Here is an 18918-nt window from a genome sequence, read left to right as displayed (position 1 = left end):
ATGACCTGTTATCGACAACAGTATAACACCATGCCAAGGCCAATGCCGAACAGGACGGATAACAATTTCTCCAGAACTGACATAATGATGGCAATTGAAGACAACTTACTGTCAATCGATCTGAAAAACTGGTATTAAAAATAGTTTGATAATAGGTAGAATCCTCATATGGTCACTTGAAATAGAATAACGCTAGGTGAGCTATCTTTTTAGGTACCATATGCATCTCACCTTATGTGATAGTTGATGTGACACAAGGCACAACCACGTCATTTAATTAAATTCTCTTATTAGTTGGGTCTTGTACTACATTTTAGCTGCCAGATTAAGTGCCAAAAAAGTGTTTCGCAACAATCCAGGTATTTAGATTTTTTACCCTGATAGTTGATATTGACAACATATGTTGAAGTACAAATAAAGCATACAAAAGGTTCATATGAATCACTCCACTCCCACACTCGTCCGGAGTTCATGTGATTGATCATAACGTTCAATAAGTTCAAAACATCTAGCAAATCGATAAGCAACTCCGTTAACCTTAAACCTTGCGCTAGCTGGAACACGAGAAAGTCGCATGTCTCTCGAGTGCAAGAGAAAGTGACTAGCCTCATCAATAATCCTCTATGGAAGATATGTGAGATTATTCCTAAAGGACAGCACAAGCAGCTAGCATGGAGTCCTCACGAAAATGTGCACCAGTACGATCACGTAGCAGAGCAAAACAAACATGAAAAACACCCTCATAAGCTGCAGACTGCTTCAACGTGCTGAACAGATTACATGCCCCCCCCGCCTCACTTGGCTATAGAGGCCAGAAAATAACCCGTTGGAAACTCCCTCCACCACAATGCGCAGCTCTCAAACAGAAGCCATCAATGACCCATAACTCCATAAGCAACCCAACTCCAACTTTCTCATATTCTTTGTTGCACTCTGAGATGAGGATGGCAAACTACAGTGACATGAGAGGCATCATTGTATTGCATCCGATCACGCGCTTAAGTGAAATATGATAATAAGATTCAATAAATGTAAATTGTTTTCACCAAAATGTTGGCTCCATGTCTCAAACAAACTTTTTATATCTATTAGATAGAAGACAACATACAATGAATACAAACAAAAGACGAAAATGGTTTAAGGTACAAGCTCTTAGCTCTTAGATTAAACCCCCATCTAGAGAACCTATTTTCTTTGACGATGGTACAAAGGGGCAAAAGTTACTTGAACCTAAATCAACCATCTTTATGCCTAACAAATTGTGGACAAAATAAAAAAAATGAAACCGAGCGGATTTGTTACGGGGCAAGGTTTAGTTCTTTTACATGAAGATTACAGAGAGCAGCATGTGTCCTCATGCTGCAATATACTGCTTTCAAGGAGCTCATAACTAAGGCATGAATTCAGCCTCCATCAATCACCACCCTAAACAGAGATATTATGCAGACAAATGATTTATAGTGATGGTTCCATGTGGTGATGCTCAAGATTGCGAAGCACGATTTTAGCAAAGATTTTGGCTTCAAGAGGAGCAGTTGCTGCAGCAGCTGCGGCCCGCAGAACCCGTGCTGCTCCTCCATTTTGCATAAGGCTTGCATGGTGCATAGCATGCCGGCCACCAGGAATGGTAAACTGCAGTTGAATAGGTTATACATGAAAGATCATTCCCCATGAAAGATATACATAATATTAACAATGGCGAGAACCATTCATGCAAAAAGTCTCTCAAAGAGGAAGAGTCTCAATATGCAAAATTACCTGGAGAAGAGCAAATGCAGCACATGACTTGAGAACAGATGATGGATTTCGTAGCATAGCAACAAATCTTCCGATTTCAGCCCCACTGCAGAGAATCAGCAAGAAATTATTTATACAGAAAGAGACAGACACAGAGACAGAGACAGGGAGACAGGGAGACAGAGAGACAGAGAGACAGAGAGACAGAGAGAGAAACCTGCATCTGAGATGTCCTGCTTCTTGAATGCGAGCTCCTTCTGTAACTTGTGCCAATGCTGCAGGGGCTGATGATGCAGCAGCAGCAGAAAATGTCTGTGGATCAGAAAATGTGAGGACAAAGGTCTCAATGTGCTTCAGAGCCATCCTTCTAGCCCCATCTAAGCTCACACCCTTTGATATGCTTTCCGAAGAAATACCTACCAAGGCGTATTCATCCATTCTGCACAAAGTATTAACTCTCCTTAGCATGTAAAGATGCAAGAAATTATTTTCATCCCATTTATAGAATAAATGATAAACTTACTGCCCATGCATGATATAACTAACTATTAACACATTGCCGTCCCCTAGGAGACAGTCACTTTCTCAAGTATGTCTCAAAAAATAAGCATGACCAGCAAATTGAATCTCACACGGGCCAAAGTGCAGCATAATCTTGTGATCATGGTAAATTAGAGATTCCCCAAGAGAATCAATAAAAAGAAGAAATGTTTGAATCTAATTAGATTTCACCAAAATGTAGTAGCATAAGAATGCAGGTAAATGTTCCAATTTCAGTGAAGTTGAACCAAACAATCTATCATAGAGAATCCCCAAAACTGACAGTAATCACCCAGAACTTGGCGGTTGAGATTGGTGCCAAAACTAGGTCACTTGAAGGAAGCATAAGCCACCATGCACACAAGGACATTTAGGCTCCCCATTACATATATGACCAAACATTCTATGAATTTCAAACTTACTTGAAACATATGAACAAGTATTATCCAATACAAACCAACTTGCAGTAAGTACCTGCCATCAAACATGTACGCCAATGCCAATGCAGCCATGAAGCGAGCCATTTTTGACACCGATGAAGAACAAAGATGAACAAGTGCAGGAACACCTCCTTCCTCTACTATACGGAGAGCATTACCCGGATTAAAAGCAAGATTCCAAAGAGCACCTGCAGCTGTTTCATGGACATCCTGAAAGTTGAAGAAAGAAAATATATCATATTAGGTTCCAAAATGAAAAAAACTATATATATATATATATATATATATATATAGAGAGAGAGAGAGAGAGAGAGAGAGAGAGAGAGATGATAGTAAACATCAGCAGATATTGGTAATTACATGGACTATCTTAAAGATTAGCCCGGAAGGACTATACCGACAAATATTGAACATATGTTGAGTAACTTCTAATTTCCAATTAGGACACAAGAAGGGATTCACGTGTTGGTCAAATAAGCACTTGAAAAGGTGTTACAGGTTCTGACAAACAAGACCATATATTCAATAGCAGTGAAATTTTATTCGTATTAATCCTCTCATAATAAAAGAATATAAAAGTCGAAAGAGTGAAAAGAAAGAACTTTCCACCAATTTGGATAATTTCGGTTATATTTGTTCCGTAAAACGGAAATTACTTTTTTCTACTAACTTGAGCATAGTTCTATTGCATTTATCAACAAACCTAGCTAAATTGAGAACATTGCATTGATGCAGAACAGCAATGAAAAAATAATAATAATACTTACGGCAGCTTCAGAGCGTGCCAAAGCAATCAAAGGCACAACACCTCCTTCTCGTCCAATGGCAATGCTAACAACCAGCACAAAGTGAACAATGTCAGTAAAAGGAACACTCAACATATATCCTCAACGAAAGAATGTGGAAGTATTATTAACATTCTTAGTACTAGAGATTTCAAGAAACAACTTATGACTGGAGCAAAGATATTTAGTACATCACTAGTTATTGGTTTCATTATAAACAGCATAAGTGATTGATATCTTCAAAAGCATAACAGGTGAGTACTTTCAAGAGTGCCTCCTAACCAATTGTATCTAACTGGACTTTGAAAAGCAGTAGTCCAGTTTGCTTGATGCAAATAAGAAATATGGATCATGATAATTACCCACCAGAAAAAAAAATTAAAAAAAAATCATGATCAAGTAATTGTAGGCATTGATTACTAGAATTTGAAACTTCAAGCTGGTAAGGTCTTTAGATGGAATCTGCTTACGTGACTTATATTGTTCAGATATTAGCTGCTCCTTGAGGTTATCATGTGTATTACTCCCCTTCTACTCCTAACAGTTATTTTTAAAATATTAAAATAAACTACGGTTGTGGTAATTGGAGAAAGATAACCATTTCAGGTGCTTATGCAATCTCTACTTTTGGGAAAGGAAGAGAAGTATGACTAGAATCAAAGAACCTTGTAATGTCACCAGTAAAGATGAACAAGAACCCTACTTTGACTTGGTGAAGTAAACAGGTTCAAGCATTGCCAAAGTTTTCGTATACTTTGAACTTTTCACACCAGGGCAACACTTCTGCCACCTATTTTAATGGCATTCCATTAAATCCCATCATAAAACAAATCACTCCGGTCTCAAACAGCCTTCAAATCTTGAATTCTGTCCCTTCCATGTGATCTTCATCAACATGACAACTTTGTCAGTTAGTTAACCAATCCACAAAATTAAACCCATCAACCTCATCCACCTTGCCATCAAATCCACCATCGGCAGCTGAATTCTGCCCTTATCTACCTTTTCCTTTACTTTCTCACCTAGGTCTCCTTTAATCCCAGAGTACAAGGTTTCCTTCCCCATCTATGCCCCTATGGCAGCAAAGTAACCCAGTGTTTGATTTGTAGTGGTCATGAATTCTCTGGGTCTGAATACCAAACTTCAAAGACCTTGTTCTACAAGGTGTTATTTCTACAACCAGCTGCATATTCTAAAACCATAACTCAACATAGGCATACACCTCTTAAAGCTTACACCCACCAGGCACTTATTACCTGAATTGCCAGGGTTCTCATGATTAAGAATCTCAATGTTATGCTCCTTCAAACCATTTTGTGGATATGTTATACTCCTTCAAACCATTTTGTGGATATGTGGCCTGGATTTGATCCATCAATGCCACATGCAGCAATTGAACAAAACACTAAAAGAACGAAGCAGTGCGTATTTTTTTCTCTGATGTCGGACCATCACAACCCTTTGGGCTTGAATTTCCGTAAGATCTCAAAAGTGAAACTCACCACATTAAGAAACTTGTTGAGTAGACTGCTCCGGAAGAACACAATCAAAGGTATTGTTGGCAACGGCAATATGGTGTGGCTTGCCCTAAATTACCAAAGGCAACAAGGCTTTCTTGAAAATACCAACCATGTTCTTGACACTGGTCTGTTTCAAAGCATACCCTCTCCTTTAAGGTTGGATCTCTACTGAGAGGGACTTGGCAGTTGGCGAGAGAACCCTGAGATATCAGATCTTGGACAAGAGCGGAATAGAAATGGATGGGCCTTGATCCAGTCCTTTCTCGATACATTGCGTTGCATGTGGACCCTATCCATTTGGTAGAGACGTCGGCTTTGGCCGAATCTCCCATGCAAGTTCTGATGAGGTTGAGACTATGGGTAAATAAAGAAGCAGAAGTTTCTGACTTCAGAAAACTCACCTACAATGGTGACACAAGGCGAACTAGAAAAGTACGATTAAGCCACCAAACACGAAACAATGCACCAGAACGTTATTGAGGAACCTGGCTTCTGTAGTCTCCATGTCTGTACATGTATTAATCAAATTTATTTAATTGTTAAGACAAAATAAATTAAAGAATCGTATCGGAGTTGATTGAGACAAGGAGGGACAATGTGGTTTAGTGGGAGCAGACTTGAGTAGAGGAATGGTTTGCTCTGATCAAGGATTGACATGGGAACTGAGAGTTGCAGATCTTAGATATAGTGAGGAGAAGATGAATGCAAACCGGGAACCCATGGTTGGATGGCCCTTCCATTTCTGTCACCAAAACTCACATTTTCTCTTTGGGAGTGGTTACTGAGGTTCTGGAACTGAAAGTCCGTGTTTGACTGTTGAGGAGGTGTTAATATGCAGTCTGTACTTCAACCTCAAAATCTTCAACACTCATTGTTATTTGTTTAATCTTGTAAACCAATAACATATAGAGAAAGGGGATTGTTAACTAAAAAGTTGAAAAGTTAAACCGGAAAATCTGTGACTGATTAGGAGTAGTGTACGACTAGCAGTCGTAGACCAAATGGACATCAATACCTAGTCGTACACCAAATGGACATCAATACCTTATGACAAAGTCTAAGGGTAGTAACAATCCAACATTGAAAAATATAGAATTGTCCAACTTTCTTAACCTAACCTAGTCCTCTTTGATTATAACTAAGAAACTCAAACACCTTGAAAATCAGATATCCACTGTTTAGCACAATGACTAAAGGTCCATTCAAGAGCTGTGACTTGACAAGACGTTAAGCAAACAAAGTATGTCGTGTCTTTAAAGATTAGTTAAATGCAATGAAGTTGGGAAACCGTAAATTTGAAGTCTTATAAAATAAAGATAATAGTAATAGTACAGTTCTCGACAGTCATAAACTACAATCAATACCAATATGACATGGTATCAAAATAATATCGATATTTCCCAAACATAACTTTTAAACACAATGTTAGTCATTATATATGTCTAAACTAGTGTAAGGATATCTTATTTTAATAGTCTATTAGGAATATACCATATCGTGAGCACATAATCAACAATACTGTGTGTGTGTGTGTATTCTGACAGTACTGCAACTTACCGAGTCTGATTTGCTACATCAAATCTATAGTTTATATCATGTTAAACTCTTACTAGAACCCACACTTAATTGGATAAAAGCACGGTAACAATTAATTAATGTCAACCTACTGACATCGGTCAATTGCATGTATTCTTTTCTTCTTTCTTGTCTTCCTTATTTCCCGTTGTATACATGTTTTCCGGAATTTCAAAAGGCCAAGCGTCATTATCTAGCAAAATCATAAGGTGCCAGTTCTATGACTCTATAACTCTGCTTCTTCTTCTTTTTTTTGTAATAAGTTATATGTCTTCTCTCCCTAATAAGAATATAGTTAGACGAGCCAAAAGGCCCGTATAGTTTGAATTAGCTAAATCCTAGTTGCATAACAGAGAAAGCACATACCTATTGGCTTCAGAGACTGACAATCCCCAAAGAGCACCAGCAGCCCTTTCTTGAAGACCCGGGGAGGCATTTGAGCAGCCTTGTGCAAGAGCAACCTAAATAACCCACATAAGGTAACGTAAACATACAGTGATACTCTATAGTACATAATCAAGATTACATTTCTTAAAAAAAAAATATATATATATATATATATAAATAATAATATATATATATATATATATAAATAATAATATATATATATATATTAAAAAATAAAACAATTGCCAAAGGATACATGAAAGTATCACTACTTAGCTATGAAGGATATCAGGGAAGGTAAACTCTCAAATTGTTTCAAAACTTTAAAAAGAGATAAATTCCATATATAACTTGATATCGACAGTTCCTCATCTAAAATGGCAGATACAAAAATAGTTACCATTTTTTTTGTATGTCTACATGTATCTCAGAGTATAGCAAGAATAAAAGGGGTCATTGTTCATGCATTACCAAAATTCACATTGATAAGTCAAACTGACCTAGGCATTATACTTCTGGACTAAATTGTAAGTCTTGTTTAAAAAAAAATCATGAAACGTATATGCTAGAAAATTTTATCTATCCTAGAATCTTTTAAAAGTTCAAAGGTCATTCCAATTATCAACAAAATGATTAATATAGTCATGGCAATGTTTCACAGCAAGAAACCTCTAAAACCATCTATTTCAATCAATTTGCATTAATATTTTTGATGATCGTGACCAGGAGAGTAGGGAGTGTTGGTCAAACCATATATGTGCTTTAGCACTTAATAAAGACTCTTTCATAAAAACATAGTAATTTTTATTGCAGCACAGTTATACAGTAAAAAATAATAGTGAATAAAGACTTTTGGTCAAACTGAAACTTCAGCTCCATGCAAAGAAATCTACCAAAACTAACAGCCATCTATGAAAATGAAAGCATTAAGAGATAATAAGCTCTTCCTGCATAGGATCATTTCCACTCTAAAGCATAGAGTAAATATATTTATCCCTAAACTTTTTCTTATTTAATGAGTTAACAGCCTATAATGACATAAAAAGGTTGAGTTCATTGAGAGCAATATCATACCAAGGCCTCGACACCACCCGCTGCAGCAATTGCTTCTCGATTTCTGTCATCAAATGACAGATTCCACAATGCGCCAGCTGCCTCTTGCCTGTTCGAGTGTTCGACAGTAAAATAAGGTATTAAGTATACCATGGTCACAGAGATGGAAGTTGAGGAAGCTAATCAAAATATTATGAGTACATAATTCCAATTAGGATGTAGCCTACTGCACAACCATTAGACCTTTAAACACAAGATTATTTTATAAAATCGAAGCAAAAGCACCACTTTCATAGATGAACATTCTAAGACATCATTGCAATGAAATTGTTCCTATAACTTTCTTCCTTAGCTGCATTTTTCTCCTTTCCTTGTGTTATTGATTGGAGGGGGGAAAAGGCTACACAGATAACTTGTTTCATTGATGTTTATACAAAACTGATTTCATTTAGATGTTATAAAAATTTATAGAATGAAATGTAAATGTAGACGACACAATTATATCAGATTAATATACATAAGTTTTCCACAAACCAGAGTTGCTCAAGTAATATTGAAATATAGAAACCAAAGGAAACTACCTGACTCCTTCATGAGGAGATTGTGTAAGCTGAACAAGTGCTTCAAGAGCACCAGCCTCTTGTCCCACTGCAGCATTATTACTATTACTATCTCCATGAGCAGCTAAATTAGCCAACGCACGGGCAGCCTGGTATACACGAAAAGCATTAAATAACTTGCAGAAAGCAACAATAATGTGAACAAAAGCATGTACCAAGTAAGTGCAAGTGCAAATGTACAGTGTATACCCAAAGAGACAGGGGGAGCACATAAGCAACAGCGAGGACCCACAGTAGATGCACTACTAGCTAGATAATCTTACATTTGAAAATAGATACTAACTAAGCAACTACTTGACCATATCCATAACTTTTATTGTTCATTAAAAAGTAAATAGCCTAAAAAAATAAAAAACATTTAGCCAAGTTGTTTTTCTTTAAGCTGTTTACTATCCATGAGGCTGAATGAGAGTGAATTGAATACGATAGGGAACAAAAAGAAAGTCCTCTACAAAGCCATAGAATGTAAGGAATAAGCGAACTTTTTTGTTGATTTAATGTTATACTGTCTGCCATATGTCCATACCCTACTTAGCACTTGGATAAGGTGGTATACCATACCAGCCTCAGACCCGGACATGCTTTTTGAGTCTTAACAAAATAAAATGAGATTCTTATAAAGGACAACTCAGTCACCACAACCTGAAGAGGTGAGGGTCAAGGTGAATACAACAAGGAACGAGCCGAATTTTGAAGGTTTCCTAAATAAAATTTTCCTGTAGTTTCAACCATCTATAGCATTGCAATAAATTATACTCAACTGGAGTTTGTTCAGTTATAATTATGGAAGATCAATAAACCAATTCAAAATGCAAAAGCAACATCAAAGCAATATTTCCAAATAAGAAACCTATAGGCTTTATTCCGAAGAAATAGACAAGCAGGAAGCAAGAAAGCAAGCAACACTAAAATCTGAAATTTTATTTACAAATCACTAGATGGACATATAATGCTCCTAAAGATCTCAATATGCAGATGAAGGAAACCATATCCAAATGATGGAAAGTTTTACTACCTGCTCTTGCACTCCCTCAAATTTGCAGTTACGAGCAAGCATCACTAAAGCATGCACACCACCTGCCACTGCAACCTCTGTGCTACACTTGTCATCAGCAGCCAAATTCGCCAGTGCACCAGCTGCACGTTCCTGAGTTGAGACATATGGAAAGCAAGTCATAACTTTAATCATCATGCAGCAGCGGGTGTATTGCACGTCATATATGGCAGTGAACATAAATGGAAAAAAACAAATCATAAAAAGGTAATGTACCAGAACTCCATCACCACCAGAGGACCACTTGAATATAAGATCAACTAAAGCTTTCACACCACCGGCTTCAGCGATGGCACTCTGATTAGAAAATCTAATTTGTTAGAACTATATGGGGTATAGGATCTATATAAAAAAAAATCAAAATTGTAAAATATCAAACCTTGTGTTCTTCTCCAACAGAAAGATTCCATAGTCCTCCAGCAGCCTCTTCAGCAACCAGCCTATTCATAGACCTTGCCAAACCAGCCAGAATATTGATTCCTCCTTCTTCAGCAACAGCTTTTGCAACATTGGCATTCACAGACAAATTTGCTATAGCCTACTCAAATAGTTAATATGAAAAAGAAAAAGTCAATCAATTTCCGCAGCTATGTGCATGGTTCTATTCTTAAATGTATATCACCAAAGAACCCGTCCCTATATTATATAGACCAAATGCAACGATAATTACTTTCAAAAAATGGATATTCATAATTCCATCAGGAAATTTTACCTTTGCAGCCTCTGACTGAAGCCCTTCCCGCCAAGATCTTGCTAGGTTTAGGAGAAGACGTATGCCACCATCTCGCATAACAGCTTCCGCCCTCCCACAATCTATGCTAGCATTTTCATCATCAATAACAACAAAAGTTGCAAGTCCAGTAGCTGCCCTTTCCTGGACATCCTCTTGTGAGCTCTGCATTAAATTGAGCAACAATGTTGCACCTTGCTTGAGCCAAAAAGCATCCAAACCTTGCTGATTGCTCTCGGCAATGCGCAAAAGAGTATGAGACAGAATCCACTCAAGCCACGTCATAATGTCATCCAAGTTCTTATCCTTGTTCACTGAGTTCCTCCAATCCAAAAACACATTCTTCCCTTTCTTTGTAATATCGACAAATAATAAAGCTAGTTCTTTCAAAATATCTGTAAAAAGGGCAAGTAACAATTTACTTTTATATTTACGGGGAGCAAAGTTGGTGTCTCCTTCAAGCTCGGGACAATTCAAGGCACATAAAACCTTCAGGCTCTGTGATGATGACAACAATCGTGAAACAGCAGCAGAACTAATATCAGTTCTTGAAACATCGAGACCAGTCAAGTTAGGCAGCTTATGCCAAAGATGTGAAACCGCACCCCATTTCATATTTGATGTCCCTGCAACAGACAGGAAACGAACTGACACAACATTTCCCAATGCCATCTCGTCAACGTTCAGACAGTCTATGAACCCAATATCAGTCAAATTTGGGCAATGCTTAGTTAGAGCATTAATAGCATCAGCGTGAACATCCCTAATTCCAGATAGTCGAAGCTTCTTCAATTTAGGACAGCAAAAAGCTACGGCTTTTATGGCATCACTGCTGATCCTTTCACAGAAATCTGGCCCAAGCTGGAGGCTTTCAAGTGCCTCGTGCCGAGCCACAATCACAGAAAGAGTTGCATCGGTTATTTTTCTGCAGTAATCACCACTTATCTCACGTAAATTCCTCGCCTGAAGATGCAGTATAGCATCAGCGGATTCTGCCCCACGAAACCTAAGCTTCTTAAGATTCACACATCTCAAAGCAAGTGAAGTTGCCATGGCATCATTGCATTTGTGCGCGCGAAGATCCAAAGAGGTCCACAAACAAGGAGAAATCCCAAGAACCCTCCATGTCTTGCAAGTTGATGCTAGACTCGCCCGGTCCCGATCATTCAGACACGAAAACAACTGAATTACTGTATCATCAGGCAAACCAGTCCAATCAACAAACCCATTGTACACTGAAACCAAAACTTCATCTTCAATCTCAGGATAACTCGGCAAAACCGCCTTCTCCTTCCCTTTCCTACCCACCTTCCTCCTTACCCTACGACTCATATCTAATCAATATACACAGACCCACAAATTCAATACTCCAAAAGCATCCAACTTCAGAACACACACACACACACACAATCCTTACAATCAGTGATGAAAAACGCCAAGACCCAGAAACATAAAGCCCTCTGAACTCAAATGCCCAAGTCCTAAAACAAGTAAACGCAACACAACAAGCCCAGCAAGCAATACTAGTCCCACCCAAAAACCCTAATGCACAGAACAAGCTACAGAATTGAACACCCACATCAAGCACAATCACACGAATCCAAGTCCAGCGATTTCAAATACCCAACCCCAAATGCATTAGGGGGGGATGAAATCAAACGGGGTTTTGCCAAACCTGATAGCCGAGAGCCTCAAAATCTTCAAGCTTTTGGGACTAAATCACAGGCCTCTTGCTCAAAATTGAAGCTTTTGAATTGAGGAGAGAGAGAGAGAGAGTGGGGGAGAGGGAGAGAGGAGACAAAGCTGAGGAAGGTAGGGAAGAGAATTCTGGTGTGTTTTGGTGGAGACAAAAGAGAGAGAGAGAGAGAGAGAGAGAGAGAGGAGAGCAAAGCCAAACCCTCAAAGCCTGTGTCTACCCCTCTCCCCTATCAAGGCTTTGCTTCTTCTTGTTGTTTTTGTGCACCGAATTAGGAGATAAAAAAAAGAGGAGAAAAGATTTACAGCATTGAGGTGTAAGGAAGCTGAGAGAAGAAGAATGGTGTGGAACTACAACACAATAGCCCCTCTTTATATGCAATACTTCGGGTTTTTTTGACAAACAACAAGTCCGTTTTGGCTTAGAGCAATGGTTGGACCATTGGCTTTTTATCTCACGTTTTTCGTAATGAAATACGAATTCCGAAAAGGTCCGACGTGCATTAGTGCATCAGTACATTAAAATTTGTAAGTCGGTTTTGTACGAGTCAATTTAACAGTTGTAAAAAGACTAAAGCAATTACATAATAGACTAGCGTCACGTTTTCTCTTTTCATTACGATTTTAGGAAAGTTTTGACATGCATCAATGTATCCGTATATTAAAATTTGTAATCGCATTTCAATCGTCAGTTTTACACGGGTAAATTTAACGGTTGTAAAAAGACCAAAGCAATTACATAATAGACTAGCTACCTGCTATGTAGGTAATATTATCATTATGAATCTAACGATTATATTCAGGAGAACCCGATTTGAATATAACCCAGCTCGTGCATGACTACGTTTTCGAATTGTGATGCTTTGAGGTCTAATTTGATTGTTATGTTTCCGGCGGTGTGTGGGTCGTTGAATTTTGTGTGTGGATTCTTTTGAATTTTGTGACTGGGTTCTTGAATGTCGGAGTGGGTGATGATTGTTTGAGAAATTTGAATGGATTTTATGAGAACTTGAGGGGTTTTCGAGAATGTAGAAGAATCATTTGTTAGTAGAGAAATTCAATTGAGTTAGGTTTATGTTAGGTATGAATTGGAATGTGGTGAGAATGAGGTTGTGAATAAGACAACTTTTATGATGATTTTGTTAAATTAAGAAGAAGAGGTGAAGGAACAGTGCTTGATTTCAAAATTTTGAAATCGCATCGTTGAAACTTGTTATACACAGTACCCCACAATCACGTACGGTGGAAGCGCATCTGCATCTACATCCGCATATGTGCGTCCGTTGAAATTATTCATGTAAAACAGACGGTCCATATGCAATTACAAATTTTAATGTAGTAATATATTAAGGCACTCAAAGGGAACTCATGATTTCCATGTGTTTTTACTTCTTCTTTTTTTTGAATTAAGGGCTTATGCTGCAGCTGCCCTCAAGCCTTAATTAATGAAACTGTTGAATGCAAGGGGAGACATTAAGCCTAAACCCTTGATTACAATAAATATCTAGAGAACGTCCTGAAATACTATCATGAGTCTCTACCAAATAACTGTATTCAACTAGGCACAACTAGCAAATTGCGCTCCATTGACGGCTCTATTTGCTTTGACATAGAGGTGACATAACGAAAACATAACTTGATATGTAACTTGATTACAACGTAGCATAATTACCATACCCACAACTTTCCTACTATGTTGCCGCCAAAGGGTAAATCTGACAATACTTAGCTTCACCATGCCACTAGGCAGCAGTGACCATTTGACGAAACAAGGAACTAGCCCCCTATATAGAGCAGACAATGCACTTATAGTGCACACACCAGCAAAAAGCCTGACTAGCCCTACACAACTAAATACTAATGCAGGGACTTATTCCTTGCAAAATGCGCAATAAAACTAAATAACATAAAGAAATAAGTATAAATAAAGAAAAAGTCAAGGAAGGGCCCAAGAGGTGAGCCTAACCTCAAGAGAAGATCACCGCCACATAGGGCCCAGCCCAATTCATATACACCAGTGAGCAACCCACTGTCCCTATCGCATAGCACATGCCAGGCATCAACTGCGTCAGGTTTCTCCTCCACCGGCGTTTTATGATCCCTGCAACACCACTTCTAACGCTCCACTGTCGATGCTCCACCACCTATGTCCACTTCCAGCGCTTCATGGCCCGTGTCCACCAGATCCAAATTGGATCTGGATTCGCAACCGAAAAACACAGGTTGACCCTCAACGACACCAAATCAGAGCAATGTTCCACCAACCCACCATGCAAAATCCGGCGACTTAGGTAGACCAGCTACGGCGCCAGTCTCCAATCCCACCAACATGAATCGGACCACCACCCGACAACGACCACACCCTCCTCCACCACCTCCCTCAAATCGCAGCAGTTCAGGACGAATCCCCTATGACTGAGGACAACACTACCTCACAAAAAGTTCAGAGAACACAGCCCATCCGATGACAACACCTCTAAGGCACGCCGTCGAATGGAGAAAGGAGAAATTTTCTAAACCCTAAAGCTGTAGAGCGAAGCCTAAGCTAATTTATGTTTTTTTTTTCAAGCAAGCTGCAATATTGTTTCTCAATGTAAGCTTTTGATAAGAATTTCATGTCATATGGTCGGACTATTAATTTAGATAACAAAAGAACCTATTTGTAACTGAAACTAAAGTTAAAAGCAAGTTGATTGAAGTGAACAAATTCTAGCTAATCTAGGTAGCTGGTCATTGCTGAATTTTACCATTTCACTAGTATATTCATATGTGGTCAAAATATAATGTGAATCTAATTACATAAAACGAAATCAATTAGATTATTTGTATTATCCACTACGAGACTTAGTTGGAATGGAGCTTACAAAGTCAAAGACAATTTCTTTTCGAGTGAAAAACGATAATATATTAAGGGGAATTGAAAGATTACAAGTCTCATCATTTTTTAATACTACAAAAATAGACATCACTTTATGTGAAGTTTTCACCAATATAGAATGGTTTAAAATGCCTAGAACAGATGGTTAAAAAACCGTGAACTCAAAGTGTGGATTTTTATGTGTCACTATCAACTAAACATAGAAGATAAGATATAAGAGCTCATCTCCCACATATCTAAATTCAAAAATAAATATCTCCAAGAGCTAGCCCTTGAATCTGATTTTCACGAGGTCATACATGCTCAAGAAGAATGCAGGTTTTGAGAGTTTGACCTGAATGCTTCGGGCTATGATTTGCAAAGTATGACCGATCAAGGAAGTCTAAAATATTGGTCCGAAGGTTACAAGGACATGAGATAACTTGTCGCAATCAACCTCGGATGTAGAGAGAACCCATATCATGAGTAATCCCCCATGAAAAAAAAGCTTTTCGTTAATCTTAATTTGCAACAACCAAAACCAATGACGCAAAAATAGCTCAACATCAACATCTATGGTCCTTGAGGAGAAAAACCATATCTCTACAAAAAGTAGCTCAACCATACCAGTATAGGCCTCCACCAGCTCATAGAGACACCATGACTAACTCGCGCTTCACATATCGTAATACACCACCAACCGAACAACTAAACCAACATGCATATGGATAAACATTCTCCCTTGGACCATGTGTTGTGCATCAAACTACGCAATTGTATGCATGTTCTTGATGGTGGAAATATTATGACATGAGAAGTCGTACCAAGATATTAAAGGCCTAATCCTTGATAACATAACCTAGTCAAGTTGCTCAGCAAACACAAAAACAAAGAATCTATTGGCAATTTGCAAACACTAAAGGAGTTTGTCAAAATTTGAAGTTTTGGTACAAAAATAAGAATGCTTTGAAATTATAACTTGAAAAGAAAAGAAGGGTTACAGTCTTATAGAAATGTAAACAGATAAATTCATTTTACCGCCTTGGACTTTATGCCTAAAATCGCCTATGCCCCCGAACTCTAATTTAATTACATATGCCCTTATACTCTCTAATATGATCAATCATAATCATTAATAAACTAATTACCCAATTTCTTCATAAATTAGTGACAATGCATGCCCACTTAGGGTCAATTTTTAGCCTTGATCATGTAAATAGTGTGTTTCTTGCATGATTAAAGGCTAAAAACTAGTTTGAGTGGACAACAATATATGAATAAATTGATAGATTAGTGAAGGCTTGGTCATAATTGATCAAATTAGAGAGTACAATGGCACATGCGATCAAATTAGAAGTTTGGGGGCACAACTTATTTTAATTGTAAATTTCAAGGTGGGTGGTAAATTGATTTTAGCTCAAATGTAAATGAACCGTTGATAAATAAATTGGGATCTAAGGTCTATACTATAGCAAATGTCAATGAGTGCACATATTCAGATTTATGCATCAACTATTATTATGAGACAAATTATGTATCTAGCCATTGTATGACCATAAACCTAAGGTTTCTTATGAGGTATCAATCTAGCCATTTTAGTAGTCAAGATGACTCTCTAATTGTCAGTCAAGCCATTATATATATGAGCCATAAATTGACAATTAGATGCGTAATGCTCTAGAAACAAGGGATTAACGAAGGCCATAAAACCATACTATGAAATACATATTACCCAGTATACTTTGTGATGCCCCGGAAATTCGTAATTATTTTCCGAGGAATTTCCGGAATCTAATTTATGGTTGTTGGACGGTTTCGTGGCTCGTGGACGGAGCGGAAGTGTTTCGGACGAAATTCTATTTGAAAAGTGTGACTTTAGGGGTGGCGCAAAGGTTGACTTTTTATTTGTAGGGATTCTCCGAAAACTTCCTTCACGAAAGTTGTAGAGCACGTCGATACGAGTTCGTGGACATGTGGAACGCTAGAATCGGAGTTCGTATGAGGAAGTTATGGCTATCGGAAGAAGTTTCCGTTTTAGTATAAATATGGAAAATCAGAAATTAAATTCATTATTTCCCTTTCCTTTTCCGGAAATAATTCTCTCTCTCTCTTCTCTCTCGTCCGCTCCTTCAGAAACGAAATTTTCCTTCTGACCCGACCCGAAACCGGACGATCCGACCCGACTTTTCCGGCGAACTGCGGCGGTCTCCGGCGACGAAACTTTCCAGATCAGTTCGTCTCCTCCGTCTGGTCGTCCCTGTGGTGTCCTCTAGCACCGATTCTCGGTGGTGGCGGCGGTAGAAGGCGGTGCAGGTTGGCGTTTTCGGACCCGGTCGGAAATCCTTGTTCCGACGTCGGCGAGACTTCAAGTCTTCTTGGTTGAGCTCAGAGCAGCCTCGTTGATCGATCCCTGGTGGTTGTTTGGATCGATTCACGTGAAACTTTGATCAACTCGGATTGGATTACTGTTCACGGCTTGTGAGGTAGTTTTCGATCCCTTAGGCTTGTTTTCTGACTTCGATCCAGTTATGAAAGTTCACAAGCATGCTTAGATGAAGCTTTTTGATGTTGGAAGTTTTGTGAAATATTGAGTTTTGGCCGGCGACGGTGCGCCACCTCCTGTGGCGGCGTTCCGGCGGTGTTCCGGCCATGTATGGGACTGTTTCTGGTATTATATGTCTTCTACTCGTCGATACGAGCGTTTCGATATATAATATGCAAATTTTGGAGTTCGTTTGGAATTGTTATGATTTTTGCAGTTTCATACCGATCAATTTATTCGATCCGTGAGGATTCGAGCGTCCGATCGACTTGTGGTTTGGTCACATCGATCGTGGACGTATTCCGAAGACTTTGGGAGGTCTCGGATGTGGTTTTGCCTTGATTGGCGCCACTTTGGGGATTTTATTTCAAAACAGGGGTTTCGGACTTAAATCGTTTGTGAATTATTACTAAGTGGAAATCGATTGTGATTAGGTACTTGACGAAGTATTTGGACGAGTTGTTGGTGATAGTTTTGGTTCGGTTCTGTATTGAAGACGCAGCAGGAGTTCGAGGTGAGTAATCTCACGAAGTTCATTCACGAACGGGTTGACCTTATTGTTTTGAGAGTTATTTAGTTAACTGCAAACTATAGTTGGTATTAGTGGCCTTCCTGAGTGAATGACCACTTATATATATATTTACGTGGAATATGTATATTCTTGTGGGTTGATGAGTGAATTGAAGCAATAGGTATTGATGGGTTTCATTCTATTGTTTGGGGGCTTGACTTTTCGGGAAACATTTTGTGGGAATTGGGAATTTCTATTATTTTGAAAAGTGTCAAGATTTGGTGTGAGTTGCTTTGATGTGATTTGAATGTTTTGATCTAACGACCGGGGGTCGGAAGATCTGAGAGTCATAGGTTGTGATTTCTCCTTTTGGTTTGATTTAATGTTTTGATCTGATGACCGGGGAGGTCTGATGATTGGAGGTCACGGGGTGACATCTCCTTTTGTGTGAGTTGAGTAACTTTTGGGTCCTGAGTGACCATTTTGAAAGGTTTTGATCTGACGACCTGGGAGGTCTGAGGATTTGGGGTTGCTGGGAGTAACCTCAGGCATATAAATCGGGACTTCACGCCTTTAGCCGGGTTTGTGGATACGATCAGTTAAAGCTCTAGTCTGTTGCCATAGTACATCATGGGGGGTAGCGGGGAGCTATATGATGCTCATGAGTACGTGTTTTTAAAAGGGAGTTTCGGGGATTCTTTCTTTTAAATGTCCTGGGAGGACTTGTGTATCATATTTAATTGTCAGAGTTTCAATTATTATGATTTTGTCACGGGGTGACTTGTGTTGATTTGAGAATGTGTTTTAAAAGGGAGTTTCGGGGATTCTTTCTTTTAAATGTCCTGGGAGGACTTGTTTATCATATTTAATTG

The 18918-nt window shown here is 38.6% G+C and overlaps 1 protein-coding gene across 1 annotated transcript; it reads right to left on the bottom strand.

Annotated features, from left to right (window-relative positions):
* Positions 1–1039: 1039 nt before the first annotated feature.
* LOC112174034 (protein ARABIDILLO 1) lies at positions 1040–12487 on the bottom strand. Its single transcript, XM_024311732.2, has 12 exons — positions 10424–12487; positions 10091–10249; positions 9928–10008; positions 9673–9804; positions 8619–8746; positions 8059–8146; positions 6964–7058; positions 3485–3548; positions 2752–2927; positions 1955–2176; positions 1759–1843; positions 1040–1632 (listed from the first exon to the last, which is right to left on the bottom strand). Exons 1-12 carry the CDS (start codon positions 11771–11773, stop codon positions 1456–1458), a joined length of 2757 nt encoding a protein of 918 aa, XP_024167500.1. The 5' UTR covers positions 11774–12487; the 3' UTR covers positions 1040–1455.
* Positions 12488–18918: the final 6431 nt, after the last annotated feature.

This window comes from Rosa chinensis, chromosome 1 (genome assembly GCF_002994745.2).
Source record: "Rosa chinensis cultivar Old Blush chromosome 1, RchiOBHm-V2, whole genome shotgun sequence".
Lineage (NCBI taxonomy): Eukaryota > Viridiplantae > Streptophyta > Magnoliopsida > Rosales > Rosaceae > Rosa > Rosa chinensis.
Note: the sequence above shows the minus strand (reverse complement) of the source record. Positions and strands in the feature narration are given on the sequence as shown.